The following is a 25958-nucleotide window of genomic DNA, read 5'->3' on the forward strand; positions in this document are numbered from 1 at the left end:
TGTGTGAAAGTCCCTGGAGCTTTGGAAGGGCCACCCTTATGCTTCAAAGATGGTTGTCCCAATTGGACTTAAACGAATCATTCCTCCAGCAAGCTCCGGTTTGGGTCAGACTCCCGGAGCTACCATTGGAGTTCTGGAATGAGGATGTCTTCAAGGGAGTGGCCAGCTCTTTCGGAGAGCTTCTCTCCATTGACCCAATCACTGCTTCGAAGAGTAGGCTGACTTATGCGAGGATCTGCGTTGGAGTGAGGGAAGGGGAGGATATGCCTGAAGTGGTTTGTTTTCAGTCCAAACTTGGCACCCATATCCAGCAGTTGGACTTTGAAAGTGTTCCTTTTGGGTGTTTTCACTGTCTAAAAACCGGTCACAAGGCATTTCAGTGCCCGAAATCTAAGATGACAAGAAAGAAGAATCCCCCTTCTTCTTCCCATCTGAGGATGAAGAAAGTTTGGAAAAAGAAGACCACTGCACAAGGCTAGAAGGACCTAGCTACGGAGACCCAGTATGCAGTAGAAGCCCCAAAGAGGACAAACCAAGAGCCTTAGGGTACGACTAGTAAAGAAGGAGAGTTACTCAAGTCAGGACCCAGTTCCTCTCTACCTTTAACCGAACCCTAGCTGTTAGGGGATGATCAGGTCAAGGAAAGGACCCTCAAGCCTGGAGAAGAGGAAGGTAAGGATGTCTCGCAGAAAGGTTTTCAGGAGGCTGGTTTGGACCTTTTCCCCAGAGAGGAACAGCCGGTTCTGGGTTCCACGGAAGAGATCAAGGAAAGAGAAAATAAGGAAATTATCGTCTTCCAAGACCCAGAGGAAAACTTGGTCTCCACCAGAGAAGCAGTGACCAGAATAGGAAATAAGGAGGACTTGGTGAAAGATCAGGACCAAAGGGTTGATCTTCACAGCACCCCAAGGAATGCTAATAAAGCTTCTAGATCCTTGAAGTTCGAAAAGAAGGGAGAGATACCTAGGAAGAATCAAATCAGAGATCCGTCCAAGGCTTCTCCGGCGGCGACCAGGAGCAGTTGCAAACCAGATGTGGGCTCTACAACCAAAGCAGGCAGGAAATCAGAAAGGGAGTCCAGAGAAGAGGAGACCAGAAGGTGTTTGGCGAATGGGTGCCAAAGCACCCTGAAGGACTTTTCCAAGAGTAAAAAATGAAGATCATCTCATGGAATATTAGGGGCCTAAATGGTGCCCATAAACAGAAAATCATTAGGAATTTGATTAGAGACCAGAGACCAGATATTTTGATGATCCAAGAAACAAAAATGAAAAAGGATTCTTTGAGAAACATAGAGTTCAGTAACATGATGAGCGGTGAGGCTTCAGACTCTGATGGAGCCTCTGGGGGCCTGCTAACTTTATACAAGTCAAAACTTTTCAGGGTGGAATCTATTTCCAATGCAGGTAACATTCTTTTTTGTAAAGTGTACAATATTCATTCCAATGAATTTTGGTTCTTGCTCAACATTTATGCCCCCAACAACAAGAGAGAAAAAAAATCCTACTAGTCCAGAGCAGAAGGGCTGGTTCAGAATAGTAACTTGAAAAAAGGCATCATTATGGAAGATTTCAATACCCCTCTTCTGGATAAGGAGAAGAAGGGTGGTCTGCCTCAGGACTGGGATAGCAAGCATGATCTTTCTAACTTCATCAATGATTTGGCTTTTCTGGATCTGGACCTTATGGGTGATGACTTTACTTGGTCCAATAAATGCTTAGGCAAGGAGTGTATTCAGGTTAGACTGAATAGAGCCCTCATTTCTCTTGAATGGTTGCAATCCTGTTCTTGCAAATTAGCTCTTTTGCCTAAAATTGGGTCCGACCACTCCCCCATCTCCCTCTCGATTGTTCCTTTTGACCCCTGTAGACCTCCTCCCTTCCGTTTTGCGAAAATGTGGACCTCCCACCTTGACCTTCTAGAGAGAATTAAGGGCTGGTGGATCATAGATGTGGAAGGCACTACTATGTTCAGGGTAGCTAGAAAACTCAGTAATGTTGAAAGGATGGTAAAAGCTTGGAATAAGTCGGATTTTGGTCATTTATTCTCTATGAAAGAGGATCTCTCTACTAATCTCTCATCCATCCCAGCCTCCATTTAGGAAAATGGGTATGATGCCTCGAGTAGAGAAGAAGAGCTGTCCATCCTATCTGATTTACATGACATCATTAGTAAAGAGGAAAATTTCTGGAGGCAAAGATCTAGAATCAATTGGGCCAAGGAAGGAGACCAGAACACAAAGTTCTTCCATTTATCCACTCTTAAACATAGAGCTAACAACAAGATTTCTGGCCTGAAGAAATATTAGGGTGTGCTGACTAAGGAAGAAGATATTTCACTTGAAGCTGTCTCTTTCTTCTCGTCCCATCTTTCTTGGGATCCTTTTCTCTCTAAGGTGGACCAGGACGACATTGTCTCTTGTATCCCTCAGATCCTCCAACCGCACCATAATAACTTGATCCGGGCCATTCCTTTTGATTTTGAAGTGAGAGAAGCTCTTTTTTCTCTTTTGGCGGATAAATCGCTTGGACTTGATGGTTTTCCTACCTTCTTTTTCCAAATGTACTAGCCTGTCATTATGAAGGATGTTGTTAAGGCGGTTCAGGAGTTCTTTGGAGCCAGAAGTATTCTGAAGGAAATCAATTCCACATTCTTAGTTCTTATTCCCAAAGTGCCAAGTGCTGACACTCTGGATAAGTTCAGACCCATCAGCTTATGCAACTTGTTTTATAAGATCATCTCGAAGGTGCTCACTTTGAGGCTACTTAAGCTTCTCCCCCAGATCATCTCTCAACAACAATCTGGTTTTGTCCCGGGCAGACAGATTTTAGATTCGATTATCATGGTGCATGAAGTGATTCACTCTATGGAAGCTGGTAAGAGAGAAGGGATGTTACTCAAACTTGACATGTCTAAAGCTTACGATCGGGTGGATTGGTCCTTTTTGGAGTTGGTGTTGAAGGCTTTTGGCTTTGATGTCAAATCTTGCAAGCTAATCTCCCAGCTGGTCACCACCCCCTCTCTAGCTGTTTTAGTGAATGGATCCCCCTCTGATTTCTTCAAACCTACTAGAGGCCTTCGTCAGGGGGATCCTTTATCACCGATTCTCTTCATCATCTTGGCGGAATGTATTGGCAGACTCATGGAGAAGAAAAAGAAAGAAGGGATGATCAAAGGCTTTAAACCTTCTTCCAAATGCACCCCCTTCACGCATCAACAATTTGTTGATAATACCATTATGGGAGGAGAGGCCTCAGTCAGGGAGGCCAAGGCTTTGAAAGACACTTTGGACACTTATTCCAGAGGGTCGGGGCAGCTCATCAATTGGGACAAAAGCTCTGTATTCTTTATCAACACTCCGGAGGGAAGACAACAGAGAATCTCTAGAATCTTGGGATGTCAGGTGGGGAAGCTTCCTTCTACCTACCTTGGTCTCCCCTTGGGCACGTCCCCCTCTGATTCCTTCTAGAACGGCATCTTGGATAGTTTCAGTAAGAAGCTGGCTGGCTGGAAAGGAGCCATTCTCAGCCAAGCTGGAAAACGCCAACTAGTTAAATCCATCCTTCAAAACTTGCCAATATATGCCCTGAGCTTTTTCACCATACCTGGAAAATACACCGCGAGGATGGAGAAAATCCAAAGGGATTTTTTATGGACGGGAACTGAAAGGAATAAAAGTTACCCCCTTGTTGCTTGGGACAAAGTTTGTCTCCCTAAAAAGAATGGTGGTCTGGGAATCAGGAAGCTCACTCATATCAACAAGGCCCTCCTAGCAAAGCAAATTTGGCGCATCTTTAGTAGCACGGGGGAATGGAGAGACACTGTGGTGAACAAGTATATAAAAAGGCCCTCTTTTTAGTTCACTCTTTTCAGTGAGGATATCCCTAGAGGCTCAGTTGTTTGGAATGGCTTCTTAAAAGCCAGGGATTTGGCTAACTCTAAGGTCTCCTGGAAGCTGGGAAATGGGGAGAACATTCTATTCTGGTCAGACTGCTGGCTTTCTCAGGGCCCCCTCATTACTAACCCTAGCTATGGTGTTTGGGCTAATGATTGCATCAACCTTTTTGGGCACAAAGTCAGCAACTAGAGGACTGAACAGGGATGGAAGGACCTTTTTATTATCTCTGAGGACCTTAAAGCAATTATGATCATGCTTAATTCCTTATCCCTCAGCACCAACAAGGATGAACTGGCTTGGAGGGATAATGCCAATGGGCTCTATTCGGTTGCCTCTGGGTACTCTGCTTTATGGAGTATAAAAGTGTCCCCCCCTTGGTCGAGGGCCTGGCTCCCGGGCCTAATGCCAAAAGTCAACATGTTTTTTTGGTTGGCATTTCAGGACAAAAATCTCACCCAGGAAAATCTCATTAAAAGAGGTCATATCATACCCAGCAGATGTGTTTTATGCAAAGAAGAGTCAGAGACAGGTAATCATTTGTTCGTTCTTTGCTCTTACTCCAAGACAGTCTAGGACTTCCTCACCCAGGACCTTGACCACAGCTGGTGCATTCCTTCCAACCTCCTGGACTTTTTTTGCCAATGGCAAGGTATGTTCAATGGGTCTGCCTTGAAGGAAATCAGCTCCTGGCTCCTACCCCATTTTTGTTGCAGCATATGGAAGGAGAGAAACAACTGGATTTTCAGAGACAGGGAGGAGCCGACTTTGGTTGTTGGAAGGAAGATCTTTAGTAACATAAAGGAAAATTTTTCCGTGAGGAAGGGGGGAGCTTTTGAGACTGGAGGTAGGAAAAAGGAGAAGGTAAAAGACAAAATGAGAAAAAGATAGGAAGCCAAGTGGCTCCTCCCCCCTGAAGGCTGGCACAAAGCTAACTTCGACGGAGCCTCCAAGGGCAACCTTGGATCCTCGGGTAGTGGAGGTGTGGTTAGAAATGAAAATGGAGACAGTATTGCGGCTTTTGCTCTCCCGTTGGGTTTCCAAACAAATCATTTTGTGGAAGCCAACACAGTGTGCAATGTTGTTAAACTAGCTTTTGAAATTGGGGTCACCAATTTATGGCTTGAAGGGGACTCGAATAACATTATTAAGTGCATCAATGGCAATTCGTATCCATCTTGGACGATTGCAAATCTCATCAATGAGACTAGAGAGACCCTTGCCAAATTTAATAAATTCCACGTCACCCATACTTTCCGGGAAGCTAACCCGATTGCCGACAGGTTGGCAAATATAGGGGTCGGCACAGACCAAAAAATGACTTGGCTTCCCGGAACTTCTCTGCCGGCAGACGTCAAGTGTCAGATCGACTTGGATAAAATCCAAGGAAGTACGGAGGATATCAAGTTGTAATTATGAATATGAAAGGGTTAAGATATATGGGTACTTTTCATAATAGAAGCTTGGAAATTCGTAAATGCAGATATCCTTTATTAATTAATTGCCATGCTTTGTGGGTTGTTTATTGCAATCGTTTCAGGGGCAACAACAGAGTTATTTTTCTCTGCTCTTTGCTTAATCTTGGAGGTCCATTCCAATCTCACAGTGAAGAGCATATGAGTAAAGTGGGTGTGCAGTGTGCGGAGATGGTGGGCGAGAGATGCAGAAAGGAGCCGGTGGGGGACTTTGAGAAATGGAGAAGCAAGCCGAAAGTTTGGGAAAAGCTGGAAGAGGGTGGGGTAACCAAGTATCTCATGAAGCTGCACGGTTTTGATCAGGAGGTGACCAACAGTATGGTGGGGTCTTGGAAGGATGGTAGGGTTAAGGTGAATGGCATCAACTTCCGAATAACGGAGGAGGTGATTGCAGCTGTCACCGATATCCCTATCGAGGGTTTCAAATTCTTCAGGGATAAGAAGCTCTCAGCCAATGCGGTTAAGGACTTTGTGGAGAGCGAGAAGGAATTGAAGGCGTTGAAAAAAATTGACACCTACTATGTCCCCGACTCCATGAAGAAGCAGTGGAGTTATGTTTTGAAAGCTGTTATTGAGTACATCACTTTGGACCCAAGGTTTGATAGAGCCCGAACCCACCACTTTGTTATTTTAAATCATTTCCGGAAGAAAGCCATAATTTCTTTCCCTTTTTATCTGTTAACCTCTATGAGTAAGGCGATGGATAGCTTCAAAAAGAAGCCCATTGCTAACTCGACTCTACATGAGGGGCTACTGCTACTTATCCATGAGCACTTCAAAGCTCAGACTATTAGCAATGCCCCCCCTCAGACAAAGATTGTGGAGTCTAGAAGTTCCAGTTACTCCTCTGACTCGGATGATATTCAGAGCCTTAGTTCTGAGAAAGGTGGGATCTCCTCTTTAGGGAAAGCAACGACTTACCATGCTAAAAAATCCCCCTCCCCCATAACCCCAAGCAGAAAAAGCCCTAGGGATCTCAGGCAGAGGTAGGCTGAGAAGGTTGAGGAGGGAGGTAGCGACGATGAGGAGGATCCGGAGTCTGAGGAGGTGGTTAAGGAGACGCAGGAGGAAACAAAGGAGGATAGTGGAAGGAAGAAGCGCAAGAGGGAGAGTTTGGAGGATGTGCGCTCTCATTTTGAGGAGGCGTCTGTACTACCCCTTTCTCCTGTCCATCTCCACCCTGAGGAGCAGAAAGAGGAGAAAGCTGGGTATGCAGAAGGGGAAGTGCAGACCAATGATAGGAAGAAAGCGTGGATCAACTTCAATGTCAAGACCGCCAAAATGAGAATCTTTAGGGAGGTCATGAATCCTTAAATCCTCGTGGATAATCAAGAAGAGCAATGGCTGGAAGAATTAATTGATCCAGCGATTGTGGCCATTTCGGACAGAGCCAGGGAGACAGGGATGAACCTTTTAAATAATGCTCGCAACAGCATGATTGATAATTTCAGATCAATCAAATGGCTTTTCCACGAGCTTGAGGAGGTTAAGGATCGGGTGAAACATATTGAGGCAACAAGGAAAGGCATGGATGCCAACAGGAGGACGGATTCGGCTGACAGGCTCAGTCTGGCGGAACAGAGGATACACAACTTGGAAAACTATAATCACAACTTGACGAATCAAATGTTTTCTTTGTTAAGCTCCATCAACAACAACATCATCTCTCTCATGGGCTGGATCAAAGATAGAGAAATGCAAGATGATGAGGATGGAAATGACAGGGATGAGGCCAAAACGGAGGACGACCCTGCAAAGGACAACTCCACTCCTGCTCAGGACCAGGGGAATCAAACGGCGCAACAGATGGAAACGGAGGAGAATCAACTGGCCTTTGAGGCTGCTCAGGTGATGCATGATCTGGAGTGAAAGAACGAGGAATAACTCTCGCCTGTTCTTTTGTTTATCGCTGTCTTTTGGCTTTTTGTTCTGGCTTTAGGCCGTGGCTTTGCTTGTTTCCTTCTCCTGGTCTTTTCTCAGAACTTTTTCCTTTGGCTGGGCTTAATGCTTATTATCAGCCTTTGAACCTATACTTTTTTGGCTGGGCTGTTACGCTTATTATCAGCCTTCTTATGTACTAACTTTTGGGTTTCAGGTCCCCTGTAAAACCTGTTTATCTAATCAAAAACAATATCCAAGTGATTCTCAAATCTTACAATTGGAGTTGATTAAAATCAAAATGCAGCCCAATCTGATTATCATTTAAATACTATAAGTTTAAATTTAATGATGGGTATCAATTAATTAGAAATCAACACTTCAGGTTTCGTTTAAATCAAGCAAATATATATCATGAAGGCAAAAGTTTAAGTGAAAGTAATAGGGTCTTCACTCAGTCATGGATGAGATAACGTTTGATTTCATTTCATGAAACTCTTAGATTTCTTATACATTGCCAACTTAATGCATATTTTATCTTGCTTTTACAAGGTGAATTCAATATGGAGAAATGAGGAAGCAATGGGATGCTCAAGACTCTAGGTGGATGGTACAGGAAGATTACATCAAGCCTGTGGATTTCAGATGAGAAGAGAATTAGAGTCAAGTCATCCAAAGGAAATTTCAGATTGAGATCAAGGCTGATTTGAAGATCAAGTTCAAGAGGGAATTCGACTACATGAAGCCAATATCATCAAGTTCATGAGTGCAATCTAGCCCAACTATATGACGACTTAGATGGAAATTCTTTAAGTTTGTAGGCTGCAAATAAAGTTATTGAATGCTTCTAGCAATGCAAGGTTGTTATAGAAATGATATACTAGATGGTTCAGACCTTTGACTAACATATACATGACTGAAATTGACTATTACAGCTAATATACATTAAGATAAACACTTGCCATGCATCCCAAAGTGCACCTACAACCACTATGCATTTCTTCAAACACTTGGCATGCACACTAGTTGATTCTATATAACTAAAACACATAACTGCACCTTGGCATTTTGTCAAATAGTTATAGAGCAATCTTGCAATCATTTACAATGAAACACCTACGGAAGCAGTAACTCTGAATTTCAATTGTAATGTAAGGTAGTTGCAATTACAATAACCAGTTTAATTAAGGAAAGAAATTAGGAGAACCTAGTTATATACTGCTGCAGAAAATATGAAATGGTATGCTGCTTTAAGAATGCCAAACGCCACCTAGAATTAGAGATCACAGCATGCCCAAAATGGTCCACAACAGCAATGAACCCACGCTACTTCAACCAAGGTAATCACAGCTCAAACACGCCCAGTAATGGCATTGAATTTTCAGAGATAAATCACTTGGAATGCGAACCCATTCGTATGGTTTCTACAGTGAGCCAACACTGCCCAATAAGTCAAAAAAAAGGACCTAATCTGCACTCACGTGGCTAAGGAAATATCATAGCCACTTTGCCAAGAATGAAATAGATTCCTTTCTAACTCTCAGCCTTATCAGCAAATGAAATCCTCCAGCTTGGATGTCACTTTCAGACTTGGTTGATTTTCCAGTTGCCATATAACAATGAGAATGGATTGATGACCGATATTTATAAATGATTTAACACAATTCACAGTAGTCTCATGAAGAAAACCTCAACAAAATTCACAAAATTAATAAAATCAAATGCCAAGGAAGGTGAATTCTTTTTCTCCATGAAGACTCTTTTACAATACAAAATGCAACTTGACTTCTTCCTCACACTTTTCGGAAATGAGCTTTCAACAATACACTTCTCAATTAAAAGCTCTCATTTAATAATTTTAAATAAACAACTCCTTAGCTTAAAGCTTCATGAAGACACTTTTCACTTAAAAGGCTTTTTCAACACACCATCAAATAATAACAATATAATGATAAAGTTATTCATTGAGATAGCCTTAATAAATAATTTAAATACAAAGCTCCATCAATTTATACAATCAAGCACTAAAGATTCCAAAAACCAAGTTCTTCAATTGTAATGCTAAAAATAGTAGTCTCCCATAATTGAATTTCTATAATAGCGACTCAACAAAGACCCTCAAATCACACTATTAGCTCATGAAGGTTGCAATGATGATCTGACTTTGCCAAGCTAAATGCACCTGCTAAAATGGAGACATTACAGTCCTCCCTTCCCGATATTGCTTGTCCTCAAGCAATCATTGAAACCAAAGGCACAAATTGATCCACTTGGATCCTAAGGAAAAGTATGTGTAATGTTCTTGGCATCATTTACAAACTCCTGTGATAATAACTCTATCCACAGAACTATCTTGAAAATTTTGTCGCCATACCAATGATGGCGGTTCGATCAGTTCGTTGTGCTAAACTTGTCTCCGCCTGTATCCTAGTAGAGATGCAACTCACGTCCATAACAGAGAAAAATGGATATCTAATATCATCTACTAGATCAAAACTTTGTGCACACCTTATCAATCTACCATGAGTATGAAGTCTATTTGTGCAACATGAACTAGTTCTCCCAAAAGCATTTGTACCATAACCTCGATATCCATCCTTAGCAAAATTGTCATGTACATGTCAACTCTGCAAGTAGCCTCCTAAACTGTGACTACTAACCCCATCAACTGCAGGTGGTGTGAACCCATCCCATAAGGAATAATAAGAACTTGGTGCCAACCGACACTTGCGTTCCTCTACTTGTGGGCCAAAAGAGAATTTAACAACACTCCTCATTGTGTAATTGCGGCCTAATGCTCCAATCTTTGTCAAATGCTCATCACTACCAAAGAGAAAATCAACAGATGGATCGAAACTCTAACTCTGAACAATTGGTTCGAAAGGATCTAGGGTAATGCCCTCAACAAACCCAACCACAAAATCACTGTGGGGAAGCATTATAGCCAAAGTCTTTACAGTCATTCCCACCCAAATGTCGAATACCACGAGAACCTTGGATAAGAGTTCCCTGAGAAGTTCTCGATGACCCCTCTTGTAATTCGAGACTCTTAAGAAGATACTCCATGAATAGTTTTGTGCAGTAGAAATTATATGAAGCATCAACTTGTTCCCTTGCAATCCAAACTAATTCCTTTGAAACCGTGCACTACTAGCTGTCCTTTGCTATCAACTATATGAGATGAAGTAATAGAGTGCTTATGGCAGAAGAAAACAAATCCTAATGAGAGCTTGTCACCAAATTAGATGACAGCCTATTCGAGACCTCTGGAGAACCTAATACGACAAGCTCTTTGCAATCATCCATTGATGCACTCATTTCATTTGTAGCTGCAATACTAATGTCAAGGATGGATGTAACTACATCTTCATCACATCCTTCATCCCTATCTGTGGAAGTCAACTCACCACCAACCACCACTATAGGTAGCTAAATTGGATTTGGGGCTGGTGTAGTTTGTATACACTCCAACTCTACCGTGATTCCTAGAGGGCCATCTGAGTACGCTGCAAAGAGTCCACAGTCACCTTAAGCTCATGGGTGAGCTCGTCAACCTCCTCCTCCTTTTCCCTCAAAGCACCATAACATACCCAATCTCTCTCGAGTAGGAATCCCGATCTACTAACAACTGTAAATAAGTATGTCTCATAATTTGATAGCCTCTCAGAGAGCATGAAGCTCCTCAAGGGAAAGACTACTATCATAGTGCTTCTCTGTCATAAGAGTGCTCCAACCATAGATAGCCAACATTTTCATGCAACATCAAAGTGCTCACGCCTTGAACTTTGTGGCAATCATGTTATCGCAAATGTTCAGTTGCCTAATCAAATGATAAGGAACTTGTAACTGTTGACTCCTAAATATGTCCTTTGACCCAAACTCGACATTATGGTAGAAAACTGTATTTACATTGCTCACCAAACGATCACTAACATCATTTGTGCTATCATCCTTGCACACATCAACAATTGAGGTATTGCTACTATGTACCTCTATGAATACCTCCTCTAAAGAAGTGGAAGCCACTACTGTATCAAACTCCTCGCAAGTCTCTGCTTCTCGCCATTAGTAAGTTCTTGTAAATCACGATCTTGGGACTTATCATTGTCTAGTAACCCCTTCGAGTCATCACCCAACATTGAATTCATTAATTTGTTTTAATTTAACTATGGTTTTCAGTAAAATAACTTGAATATAGACTTTAAAATACCATTTCCATTAAAAACATTCAAAACTCCGGTCAGATAAATTTAGAATGAATCAAAATTTGAAAATGGGGGGTCAAAATCCACTTCACATATTAATAATAATTTTTTTATTTTATGGAATTGCCAATAGAAAACCTACTTGTGGAGAATTGTTAATAAAATGTGTTGTCTGTATGAAAATCCCTACCTTTTCCTTTAGAGCTTGAGCTAGACAACTCTGTTCGAGGCCTAAGATAGGTTGAACTGAGCCGGATTTCAAGGGCTATTAACCTAAGGGAAAAAACAATATTGAAAACTACTAAGAAGAATGGAAAAAAATGAAGAATAAACCTGAAGATTGCCAAACATTAAGTGCTTGCAGTCAATGGAAGAAAAACTCCCTTTGACAAGTATTTAAGGAGATTAACTTGATGAAATCCTTGGAAAAGAACACACAAACAAGGCTATGTAAAGTACAATTCAAGGATGGCAAACTGCCTTTATGATGCCTTGTCAATGCTTTGAAATATAGAGGATACACCTATGAATACATGAGAAAATTGTGTAGGGTTGCTACAATTTTGCAATGTCAAAATTGAGGACAGTAGATCCCAATCTGAAGTACTACCTCTAAAATGTTCAGATGCCTAGGCCATTTAATGCCTCATATTTCAAATGTATAAGAAAGTACTGATATTTTTGACTGATTTTGATATTTTATGGATATGAGTTTGATTAAATTAATTATTTTTACTTACACATTGCATTTGATAGATGTGCATTGCTATGTGTAATAATGTTGAGTTGACATTGTGTTTCTTTTGTTGTGTATTGTTTGTTTGAGAACACTCACATGTTTATAATATTTCTTTGCATTTATTCATTTGCATTAGTTGTACAACTGAGTTTGGATTTCTTATATTGTAGGCAAAATGACCACACTGAGGAAGCTTCTATTGGTTGGGAATCCTTTGCGAACCATACGAAGGTCTGCAAATCTTCCGGTGTCTCTTTACTTGTATTTTTAAATTTATATATGATGTTATGAAATTTTTGTTTTCTGCTAATTCCTTTTATAGCTCATTGGTTCTGGGCCCTAGCCAAAAATTGCTTGAATATCTTCGTAGTAGGCTGCCAACAGATGAAGGTATGTCATGTGTTTAGATTTATTGGGTGTTGACATATGTTTTATTTGCTAAATTGTTTATAAATGCTTTGGGACATCCTCAATTGTGAGTGTTAGTACAAACTTGGTTCCTTCTGCAATTTGAATTTGGTGATGGTGGATTTTAAGTCTGTAAATGTTATCCTCTGCTCTAATTTCTTTGCTAGTCTGTAGACTCATGGAAGCGCTTACTTGATATGTTCTTTTTATCTATTTAACAAGATTATGTTATAACTTGAGTTATATTTTACAATACAGAGTCCAAATCAAACATTGCTTCTTCATCAAATTTTTTTGGAGTTGATAATAATGATTGCATTGCAGCAGCTTCTCGACAGGCATCATCTTCAAAGGTTTGCGGTTGAGATTCCTTTTCACTGTATTTGATGTTCTATCTTTTCACTGGAGTTAAGGTTCTATTCCATCGGTAAAGGAGTATGACATTAGATTATAGAATTAGTATGAAATTTAGTGACTTACTATTGTCCTTTGGCATTCAATTTTCTTGGAATAGGCATTATGTATTAGTGGGCTTGGCCTGGAAAGCATACCACCTGCTGCATGGGAATCGGGAGAACTAGTTATGTTGGATGTTTGTAAGAATGGAATCAGAGAGTTGCCAAATGAGCTTTCACTGTGTACATTGCTTGAGGTAAGACTTGTTTGCTTTTGGGGCAAAAGATTTGTAGTGAAAGTTCACAATATGAATACTTGCATTGCAGGTTTCTTTTTCTTCACCAGTTCTTAAATTACTTAATACATCTCTTCCCAAATCACTACTTAAACAGTGTTTAGATAGCCAAAATAGTTTACTTGGATAATCATAGCTATGGAAAATCCGGATTGTGTAATTAAATTGCATTTTTCTTGGAGAAACCTGGCCTTCTGTGGCCAAGGAAAACACCATCAGGAATAAATTGGTCTTCTGTGAATAAAGAAAACACCATCAGGAATAATGTGGTCTTCTGTATCCAAAGACTACAAAAGCAACAATTTGTGCTTGTGTTTGAGAAGCATATCACTGGGAACAACGTCTCCTTGTTCTTGAAGAAAACACTAATTTGAACAACCGAACCTCTTGTGTATGAAGCACTTTCCGTCACTAATTAATTGAACCATTTCTGCTCTAAGAACAAAATTTCAATAATTCAGTCCTCCTATTTGAAGAACATCCCTTGAGACTCCTTTCATGTGAATGCTTATAGAGATTTAAAGAGATAGTTGTGCAATTCAGACAGATTGCTATGAATTTTCCCACTTTTACTTGCATCCAGTGACCAATTAAAAGATTGTCGTGTATAAGATGTGTACAATAATTCCAAAACTCTGTAACCAAAACATGTTTCTTTTGACGAGTAGAGAGCATCACCAAATCACTGTCTACTAGATGGGCATCTAATGCAGTTGATTTCTGTATTCATCACTATTTTAGTATTCATCTAACTTCGTCTCTATCAGACTTGCTGTCAGATGCCAACTTTACAAATAGTTCAAGTAATTGATAAACTAAAAACTTGTCAAATAATTAGATTTTATCTTGGGTTTTTTGCACATAATCTGTTTACTGTCCCTTATTGTAAGGTTACATCTTCAATCATGTTTTTGATCATTATGTTACAAGTATCCTCTGATAGTGGGTATCATCAGTAACTCTTTTTGCAATTGGTGGGTTGATGCATCCACTAATCATAGGAATTGATTACCCTATTTAGTAGAAATGCCCACTAATCATAAGGACCCATTGCCATATTAGACTTGCTTGGTTCAATGTCCTCAAATTACTTAGTTTTAGATAATCCTATTTGTAAATGGCTGGCTTAATGTTATCCATTAACTGTGTGCATTATCAAGTATCTTGTTGAGGGTTCTTGGGCTCAAAATTACACACTTTAAGAGAAAATCTAATATACATGGTAGGAAAACCTAGATTTCATGGGACAAATTTTATGTTGTGATATTGCTATTAGGATTTAAATGTGTAGTTGTTGAGTCAAACTCATTGACCCATATTTCATGAGTAGTGATTCAACACAAATCCATCTCTCATGAGAATAAATGGAACACTTAGCACTCATTGGATCTAGGTGATGCTCACACAGTTGAAGCACCAGGATTTCTCGGGAGGTCACCCATCCTAGTACTACTCCAGCTTGAGCCTGTTTAACTACGGAGTTCTCTCCATGGTTAAACCCGCTCTGCTTGCAACCCCATTTGCAAAACCTTCACCAAGTGTTGTGCCTTATGAACCATTCATTAGAAAGCCCCTTAAGCTCATCAATTGATAAGTAGGAGATAGTTTCCACAGCAAGTCAAATTGTGATATTGCTATCAGGATTTAACTGTGTAATTTTTGAGTCAAACTCATTGACCCATATTGCATGAGTAGTGACTCAACACGAATCCATCTCTCATGAGAATAAATGGAACACTTAGCACTCATCAGTCTTAGGTGATGCTCATAGAGGTGAAGCACCAGGACTTCCTAGGAGGTCACCCATCTCAATATTACTCCAGCTTGAGCGCGCTTAACTACGGAGTTCCTTCCATGGTTAAACCTGCTCTGCTTGCAACCCCATTTGCAAAACCTTCACCAAGTGTTGTGCCTTATGAACCACTCGTTAGAGTGCCTTATAAGGCACAACACTTGGTGAAGGTTCAAGAGATATTATTATTAAGTTTTGGGGCCATATACAATTACTGTTAAATTGAATTATTTAATTATATAGTGGACATTACAAATGGAATACATATGAAATTGAGCTGACACTGTAACTATTTGATTTTAATCCTTGATAATAAACCTTCTGTAATGGGGGTTCATTACACAACCACTTAAAACTGTGCATAAGAGATTATCTGTTTCTTCCAAGTTACAGAAGCAATAAAACAAGTATTTAAATTTGATTTATACTAATAGAGAGAGATTAGTCCTTTAATTGTTATAGGGGAAAAGAAATCATGGTGAACCGTTCATCAGGAATTTCTGACAGAAATTGGGCTCTACCTTAAAGGGTTTCACAATGAGCTACTCATGAGTCAAGAGATAGAGACCTTAACTAAGAATTTTATTCAGTATCTATCTTGTTCTGATGCAAAAACTGCAATATAAATTTTCATTCCAATCCTGTGTATCACACTCCCCTTGATCTTCTTGCCAGCCGCCATCTGAAGTTACACAGATTCGAGAAAAAAGGGGCTAAAATTGCAAGAAAATTACCAGTGAACTCTTTCCTAGAAATCTTGAGGGTAGCATTATTTAACTAATAGCTTATATAGTTCAAACATGATAACTTCTTCAAAACTTCTGTGGAATCCACAATAGGTGAGAAGACCATGATTGCTGCAGGTTCACTGACACATTTAAAGTAAAACTCTGTAGGTCTGCTACTATATATTGAGCTGTGACTATGACTTTGAAGAATTTGTTAGTGTGAAGGATCAGGTAACTCAGGGTTTGTTTTGGAGGAGGTATAAATCTGAATGGTCACGCCAAAGAGTGACCACAGATCACCAGATAATAAGAGATTGCTTCACTGGTACGCTAATATTCATTCTATTCTGTACGTTGGCACTTAACTTATGTGGAAGGAAACAGAAACTGATTTTAATGCTCTATTTTCACATTCCTTGGATTGTTAATTTTTTCAGATGTATGTTTCCCAATACATTTTCAGCATCTTTTGCACGATTTATAGGGATTGTATGTTGACTATTTTAGTCAGCTAATTTTTTGGTAGAGTGCAATTGCTTGTAAAGCAGCATTAGTATGGTTCTATATTGAATTCTGATAGTTGCAACAATGAAGAATAAGATAATCACCCATTCAAAAAATCATAGGATTAACTACATGAGTCTTAATTCTTCTTCACCTAGGGTTCCATAGAAAGTCCCAATTTTTCAGAACACGCATGAAAAATATCTGCTAAAATGTGGGAATATGCAGTATTCCCTTTAGTCGACATGTTAATGCCTAACCTTTGTACTTGTAATCCTGTTCAGTTTTACTAACCCTTCTTACTAACGAAAGTTTGGAATTGCCATTGGCACTTTAAAACCCAGGTATAACTCTTGCAGTATCACCCTTCAGGTATAGATATAATTTTGGGTAAAAATAGATTTTTCTTACTGCCATTTGAATGAGTTACATTGTGTATAGAACTGATTGATATAGATGAACATCCTTGGCAATTGTTGTTTTAAGTTATCTAAATCGCTGCTTAATTCAAGTGCATTAATGATGACAGGTTCTTTAAAAACTGTGAGCTCTAAATTTACATAATGGAAAAGAAGCAGACATGACTTAAACCTGTCATATTATGTTCAGCTACTGATCTTGTTTTGAAATGGCAGACCTTACTTTTGTCAGATAACAGGATAGAGAATTGGCCTGGTGCGATTGTTGCATGTCTTTCCAATCTTCGGTGTTTAAAGCTTGATAGAAACCCACTTGCCCAGGTGATTAATGATCTAATCTTAGGGTGCTTAGGTTAGAACAATGGAAGTGTTTTGGAGACTATCTTTTATTTATTTTTGTTTTGGTCATAACGTATCTAGCTTTAATTCTCTTCATGCTTTCATATATCATTGTTAGTTCGCACCATTTCTCTTTTATTTGGATTAGCTGATGTTTTCGTGCCTGTTTAGTAGCATTCCATTATAGATCATTGAGTTTGTGTTGCAAATTTATGTGAAATTCAATTATTTTGGCTAAATTGCAATGTCCTTAGATGGTTGCTTCTCTGGATTAAACTGCGTGATTTTTCATCATCAAAATTTTGGGATCATGCTACATGGTCCATCATCAAGATGACACAAAAGATAGAGAGGAATTGAGATCAAAACATTTGACCGCTCTTGCTTTTTTTTGATGGTTCAACTTGCAAGCATTATGTTTAACAAATTGCAACCACAATTTTTTTTTCAATATTGGAGTATTATAGTTTTCAAACAGCTGTTATTAAATTTCAGTTACGTAAAGATTTTCACAAACCCTTTTCATTGAAAAAGTAATATATGGACATTTTGTAAAACATTGGCAGGGATTAAGAAAATGCTCACAATGGAGTAAATTTGCAGTTTGCAGACGACAAAAAAGTAATGATCATGAAATACAGCCACAAAATTTATGCTGCAATTGCCACACTTGAAGAAAACTAGGAAAAGGATGTGGACCCTTATAAGTGTGTATATATGTATGCATGCAACTATAGATCCATATACACATACACATATAGATATATGTACATGTGTGTGGGAACGTAGATATTTATATGCGTGTCTATATATATATATATATATATATATATATATATATACAGACACATACATATACATATACATACATACACACACAGTCACACACACGCGCACACATACAACCAACATTCCACAAAAACGTTCTCCAATTTCTGTTTATAAATGGTTGACTGAATTCATAGCAGAAGTTCAAAAAACTTCTGTGGTTAACAACTTAAATAGCAATCTGGTGTTTACAGAACTGAAGGAATATAAACTGGAAATGTTGTCTATATAAAGTACCATCCAAAAATGGAGTTTGCTTATCAATCAACTAAATGCCTAGTTCAAACGGAATTGAAACATGAGTAACATCATTCATTTTAAACCTAAAGTTATCTGTTCGGGTTCTGATGCTGATGAGGGTGCTAGATTCTGATGCACTTATGCACGATTTTTATTTTATTTTAATTGCTCTGAGAGTTCTCCCAGGAAGCGCATCCTAGGACTGTCGGTATTCTCTAGATGCTCTTCAATGCATCCTGAGAGCAACCCCAGTCCCAGGATGCGCTTCCTGAGCTCACACACATAGAACCAGGATGCATCCACGTGCCCATGCACAATAGCACCAGCACCCAACAAAAACCAAAGAGCACTGGTATCTAAGTTTTGAACTTGTTTAGAAGATTTTGAGCATATTTACTTTGAGATAGAAAAATCCTTTGGGGTTTTCCAAATGTGCATTCCTAGAAACTAATGTAAAAGTCTTAAATTTGTCTTTTGAAACTTTTGATTAAGTTGAAACTAAATATCAGAAATTGATGTATTTGAATTTGAAGTAAGAATCAAATTATCCACATATAGAACAATAATGATAATATCATCTTCACTATATTTAATATATAGATTAGGATAAGTTTTCTCCTCAGAAAACCTTGATTAAGCAAGCATGCATTAATCTTAGATTCCCATTGTCTCAGATATTGTTTTAATCCATAAATGGATTTCTTCAACTTCCAAACTAAATAGTGATCACCTTTTTCAACAAATGTAGGAGCTTGAGACATAAAATTCCTGCTGCAAATCATCTTTTAAACAAACACTTTAGCATCCATTTGGTGAATAGGCTTATTCATTTTAGAAGATAAAGCAAGAGCAATTCTAATAGTAGGCATTTTATCAATAGGAGCAAAAGTCTCGTAATATAAGTGTTCAATTTGCGAGAAACCTCTAGCAACTTACCTCGCTTTAAACTTTCTAATTTCATTGTTGGCACTCAATATAGTTTTATATAACCATTTGGATGAAACCAAATTTAACCATGAAGTAAAGCAACTAAATCCCAAGTTTGATTGAAATTTAAAATATCATATTCTTCTTGCATATATTTTTGTCAATTATGTTGAGTTTTAGCTTGTTCAAAAGATATAGGATCATTAGAATTCATAATAAAAGACATCAACGCATTATTGCAGTAATTAACTCTCCTAGGTTTAAGTTCACCCATTCTAGTTATATAATCATCTCAAAAGATATAGGATCATTAGAATTCATAATAAAGACATCAACGCATTATTGCTGTAATTAACTCTCCTAGGTTTAAGTTCACTCATTCTAGCTATATAATCATCTCTTCTTGAAGCAAATTGTTAAACCATTCAGGCTTTCTCATAGAAGTAACTGACTCGTCACTAGAAAAAAATCATGAGTAGAGATATTATCATCATCATCACTATCACTAGAGGGAATAGAAGGAAATTCATTAGGAGTAAGGTTTAGAGGAGGTTTTTCACTCCACAAGCACAACTTTACTTCCACTAAACTCCACATCCTGCACATTAGAACAGTCATGTACTCCACTTTCTGCCATACAAAAGTGTCTAGCAACTTTTACCTTGTTAGTAATAGGATTCCAAACTAGAATGCTTTAAATTTTTCATCATAACCAACAAATATGAAGGGAGAAAATTAAGAATCTAATTTGTGCCTCTTCTGTTTAAGTTTATGAACATAAGCAATTGAACCAGAAATCCTTAAAGGCTTAGGATTGGCTTTCCTACTGGACCAAGCCTCGTTTGGGTTCATATCCTTTGGAGCTTTATTAGGAGTTTTATTGATGAGATGTTAAGCATGGATGCTCGAGCTACTCCTCTAGAGATAACTGGAACCTCATTATGCCCCCAAGGGATATATGTCCCTAAACAAGAACCACTGATGGAGCCCCAATTTTTTGCCTCCATTTATGGCATCTTTGAGAGATAATGTTGGCGACTTGGTGAAATTGTTGTAAGAAATGATAATGTTGAGCAAGGAACGAGAAACAATCCAAGTAAGTTAAGTGTGAAACAATGTTACCATAAGATAAGCAACTCCAAGAGCATACACCAAGATGGTTCAACAATGGAGACAAGGATTTATAAGGGGAAAGCAAAGAAAACCCTTTGTGAGTTATTATGAATGAAGGCAAATGCCTAGAGAAGAGAGAGAGAGAGTGTTGGAGCAAAAGTAGCTCAATACAATAACATCAAGTGCTTAGAGTGGTGTTGTGGTTGTGAAGAAAGAAGGAGGAGCATCTCTTATATAGAGATGAGAGAGGAGTTGCATTTGTAACTCCCATTTCTATGAATGCCACATTCATAATAGGTGTGTGCAAAGTGTCACAATCCTCTTAAGGAGGATAAACTAAATAAAGAAATAAACAAGAGTTGTCCTCACATGTGGAATAAAGGACAAACAATGACATGTCCTCCACATGTGTACAAGTGGACAAACTACATGTAGGGACCCTTGGAATATCCCAATTAAAATATATCCAAGGAAAGATCAACCTTTCTAACACCCCCCCTTAATCTTTACTTGGGGAGTTTACTTCAACGGGTTGTAAACCCAAATTTTTACAATGGAACTGAAATCTCTCTTTAGAAAGTGGTTTGGTTAAAATATCAGCCACTTGATCTTCTCCTTTACAATAAAGAAGAATAATTTGATTGTCTTCAACTTGTTCTCGAATGAAGTGATGTTGAAGTGAAATATGTTTGGTGCGGGCATGATACACTGGATTCTTTGCCAAGGCAATAGCACTTTGATTGTCACAATGTATAGGTGTAGGTAATTGTTGAGGTAGACCCAAATCATCAAGAAGTCTTCGAATCCACAAAGCTTCCTTAGCTGCATTGGTACAACCTTTGTATTCAGCTTCAGTTGAGCATAGGGAAATAGAGTGTTCCTTTTTGCTTTTCCAAGAAATTGGACCTGAACCAACAAAGAAAAAATAACCACAAGTGGATTTCCCATCATTGGGATCTCCACCTAGATCGGAATCAGTATAGCCATGTAAAATAAATTCAGAGTTTGGATCATAAAATAAGCCTATATTAATAGTTCCTTTAATATACCTTAAGATGCGTTTAGCAACTTTAAAATGAGTTTGTTGAGGTTTAGACATAAAGCGAGAAACTAATCCAACACTATAAGCAATATCAGGTCTAGTAAGAGTTAAATAATTTAAACTTCCTACTAACTGTCTATACAAAGTTTCATCAACAAAAGGAGTATTCATATCATTCATTAATTTAGTTCCTAATTCACATGGAATTGAAACATGGTTAGAGTCATTCATCTTAAATTTTTCTAAAAGATCATAAGCATACTTTCTTTGAGAAACAAAGATACCTTTAGGAGTTTGAAAAATTTGCATACCTAAGAAGTAATGTAAGATACCTAAGTCTGTCATTTGAAATTTTTGTTTAAGTTGGAATTTAATATCAGAAATCAAAATGTCTGAACTAGAAGTGAGAATTAAATCATCTACATAAACAATAACAATGATAATATCATCGTTAGTATGTTTAATATACAAATTAGGATCATTTTTGCTTCTAGTAAAACCTTGAGAAATGAAGAAAGAATTAATTTGAGAATACCATTCTCTAGGTGATTGTTTAAGACCATAAATAGATTTGTTCAATTTGCAAACTAGATTTTCACTACCTTTCTTAACAAATCCAGGAGGTTGAGCCATATAGATTTCTTCATGTAACTCACCATTTAAGAAGGCACTTTTAACATCCATTTGATGAATGGGCCAATTCATTTTAGATGCTAAAGCAAGAATTAATTTGATAGTAGGCATTTTAGCAACAGGTGCAAAGGTTTCATTATAGTCTAAGCCTTCAGTTTGGGAAAAACCTCTAGCAACTAGTCTAGCTTTAAACTTACTAATTTCATTATTGGTATTCAATTTTGTTTTATATAACCATTTACATGAAACTAGATTTTTGCCAGGAGGTAATGTGACTAAGTCCCAAGTGTGATTAGCAAGTAACGAATCATATTCCTCTTGCATGGCTTTCTGCCAATGAGGTTGAGAGTTAGCTTGATCAAAAGACTTAGGATCGTTAGAATTCATAATAGTAGTCATCAAAGCATAATTACAATAATTAATCCTTCTATGTTTAATTCCACCAGATTTAGAAATATAATCATCAGCTTCATTGATGAGGTTTTGAGCCCATTTAGGTTTACGTTTAGTTGTAATGGAATTATCACTAGAGGAAGAATCATGAGTAATAAAAGTATCATTAGTATCTATTTGAGTATCATGAGATGTAGGAGCAGAAATAACCAGTGGTACTTGATTAAGAGAAAGAGTAGGGTTAAGAGAAGGAGGTTGGTCCTCCACCAGCACAATTTTAGTGCCACTGAATTCTTCATCCGTTGTAGTAGAGCAATCATGAACGCCATTTTCTGCAATGCAAACATCTCTAGCAACTTGAACTTTGTTAGTAGTGGAATCATAAACACGATAACCCTTAGTGTTTTCATCATAGCCAACAAACATATAAGGAGATGACTTAGCATCTAATTTATGCCTTTTTTGTTTAGGCGTATGAACATAAGCAATAGAACCAAATATCCGTAAATGATGTAAATTCGGTTTCCTACCAGACCAAGCCTCTTTTGGAGTGATAGCCTTGAGAGCTTTGGTAGGAGTCCGATTAAGAATATAAGTTGCACAAAATATGGCTTCAGCCCAAAATTTATAATGCAAATTCTTAGCATGCAACATGCTTCTAGCCATTTCAACAATGGTCCGATGCTTTCTTTCCGCTACACCATTTTGTTGTGGTGTATAAGGAATAGTAAGCTCGTGCTTAATTCCACATGATTTCAAATAAGAATGAAAAGCATTATTCACATATTCCTTCCCATTATCAGTTCTAAGAATTTTAAGTTTATACCCAGATTGCCTTTCAACATATAACTGAAATTCAATAAATATATCAAGAACTTGATCCTTGCTATGCAAAAAATAGATCCAAGTTCGTCTAGAAAAATCATCAACAAAGGTAAGTGCATACCGAGAACCTTGGATGGAGGTATTCTCCATGGGACCCAAAAGATCACTATGGACAAGATGCAACTTATGAGTTGCTCGCCATGATTTTCCACTTGGAAAGGGCTCCCTATGCATTTTACCACTCATACAACCTGTACAGGCAATCTTGGAAGGAATAATGTTAGGCAAGCCATCAACCATATTATGCTTTTGCATGAAAGTAATATAATCAGAATTTAAATGACCAATTCTTTCATGCCATATATTGAAATCAATAGAAGTATGTAGAGAATATCATGAACTAGCAAATTCATGGAATTTAAACAAATTGTCATTATCCATTTTAGCATGAGCAATCACTTTGAGAGTTTGAGGATCTATAATATAACATGTATCTTTGTAGAATTCAACTTTATAGTTCTGACATAGCAGTGAAACAGAAAGTAGATTAGTTTTCAAGTCAGGTACATATAAAACATCATGCAATTTACTATTAGGAATAGTAACATCACCTAGTCCTTCAACTTTACAAGTCTGATTATTAGCTAACTGAATAGGAATGTTAGCAATATCAGGTTGTAAAGAATCAAATTTTTTTTTATGAGAAGTGACATGTTGTGATGCACCACTATCAACAATCCATTCTAAAGGTCTGCAAAGATTAAAGCTACAAGTAAAAGCATGACGAGGATTAGAACTAGTCGAATGACCTTTTTTATGGTTTGAGGTTTGATGATTGCTACTAGGATTCATAGGTTTTTTATCATTTTGTTTTTTAAAACAGTTATTGACAAGGTGACCATCTTTGCCACAATAAGAACAATGAGGTTTGGAATTGGAATGGTTCCTTTGATTATTAGTATTACGAGTATAATTAGGATGATTGGTATTATTATTATATTTGGGATGAAATTTATTGTTTGTGTTATTTGAATTAGAATTAGATTGTTTGTAATTATTATTATTGGAACGAAAATTATTAGTTGAATTTCTAGAGACAAATGCATGTTCAGTTGATTTGAGAGTACCAAACTGAATTAGCTTAGCTTCTTCCTGTCTTAATAAAGTTTGAAAAATAACATAAGTTAACTGAGAAGTTAAAGTAGGAATAGCAAGCTGTGCATGAATATTGGTTATAAACTGTTGAAATTGTCTAGAAAGACATTTTTTAAGAATAAGATGGATTAAACGAATGTCCTCTAATTGAACACCTAAAGCCATAATTTGACTTTTAAGAGAATCAAATTTTAAGAGGAATTCATCCATACCTTTAAAATCTGCATACCTGAGATCTTCGAGTTGATCTTGCAATTGTATTTTGCGGTATTCATCGCCACTGTCATACTTGGTTTTCAAGATGGACCATGCATCATGAGCTTTAGAACAGTGAGCAATTAAAACATATAAATCGAGAATAATAGAAATACCAATTAACCCTAAAGCTTCTTCGTTTTTAGCTTTCCAAGTATCTTTCTCGTCTTGAGTAGCTGCTGAACTGGGCTCAAGAGAAGGGTCAGTGGCTATTTCGAAGAGATGTTTAAAATGAAAAATAAATGAGATATGAGTTTTCCAAGAATGATAATTAGAATAATTAAGTTTGATTTCTGGAATTAATGTTGACATGATTAGGAAAAAAAATTCTTCGGTTTTTTTTGAAGAAAAAAAATAAATGCCCTAATTTGAAAATCAGATGAATGGAAAAAAAAAATTGTTAAATGAGAGAAAAAAATTTAAATTTTATTAATTGAAAAAAAAATTGATTTTTTTTTGTTTTTTTTTTTTTTATAAGATTAAGAATATTTTTTATTTAATTTGAACTATTTGTGTGAAAGAAAATTAAAAAAAATTGATTTGTTAAACAAATAAAAACATTAATATAAAACAGGTGTTATTAGTTTGAGTTAAAACAAAATTTTTAAAAAAACATAAAAGGTTTAAAATTAGCAAAGAGGGGGAAAATTTTTTTTAAAAAAATTTGAAAGGGGAGCGGAGCTTGTCGGTGGCTGCCGCGTGGCCAAAGGAGGGCCGAGGTCGCTGGTTGCCGTGTGGCCAAAGGAGGGGCCGAGGTCGGTTGGCGGGCGGAGTTATGGGAGTGGCAGAAGCGGTGGTTAGGGTTTAAAATGCGAGCAGAGTTGCTTTAGAGTCGCAGAGGTGCAGAGCTTGACCGGCGGCGGTGTTTGCGCGCGGCGGCGTGGAGTCTGTACCGGCGGCGGTGTTTGCGCGCGGCGGCGCGAGTCTGGACCGGTGGCGGTGTTTGCGCGCGGCGGCGCGAGTCTGGACCGGCGGCGTTTGCGCGTGGAGATATGGGGACTGTGCCGTCGGCGGCGGTTGCGCGCGGTGGCACGGGGTGGCGCGGCCGCCCAACCAAATTAATTAAAATATATATTTTTTTATTTTATATATAAAAAGAAGCTTTGCACTATGTTTTTAAAAAACACAATATAGTAAAATATATTATTTTTTTCTAAAGAAAATTTTTTTATAAATGAAGAAGAAAAAGTAGAGAGTTAGAAAGCTTTACTATTGTGTTTTTATAAAAAGCTTTACCAATGTAATATGTTTTGTTTTGGCGGCATGCCGTCCAAAACAAACCAAAAAATAATTAAAATTTACTAAGAAAACCCTTTGGCGGCAAGCCTTCCAAAGAGGGTTACTAAAATATGAAGCTTTACAAGAAAACCCTTTGGCGGCAAGCCTTCCAAAGAGGGTTAGTAAAAAATATGAAGCTTTACAAGAAAACCCTTTGGCGGCAAGCCTTCCAAAGAGGGTTAGTAAAAAAAAATAT

At 37.9% G+C, this 25958-nt stretch overlaps 1 protein-coding gene across 3 annotated transcripts in view; it reads left to right on the forward strand.

Moving 5' to 3' along the window:
* The window catches only part of LOC149541067 (Leucine-rich repeat (LRR) family protein), a 243758-nt gene that overhangs the window by 134179 nt on the left and 83621 nt on the right, over positions 1-25958 (forward strand). For all 3 annotated transcript variants that reach the window (XM_089802058.1, XM_089802059.1, XM_089802060.1), the window contains exons 12-16: positions 12363-12423; positions 12515-12582; positions 12859-12953; positions 13115-13252; positions 16951-17055. In XM_089802058.1, coding sequence (XP_089658184.1) covers positions 12363-12423; positions 12515-12582; positions 12859-12953; positions 13115-13252; positions 16951-17055 — 467 coding nt within the window. The remainder of the gene's footprint in view (positions 1-12362; positions 12424-12514; positions 12583-12858; positions 12954-13114; positions 13253-16950; positions 17056-25958) is intronic.

The sequence above is a fragment of the Cupressus sempervirens genome, chromosome 9 (assembly GCF_028749045.1).
Source record: "Cupressus sempervirens isolate cs-2001-9-10 chromosome 9, ASM2874904v1, whole genome shotgun sequence".
NCBI lineage: Eukaryota > Viridiplantae > Streptophyta > Pinopsida > Cupressales > Cupressaceae > Cupressus > Cupressus sempervirens.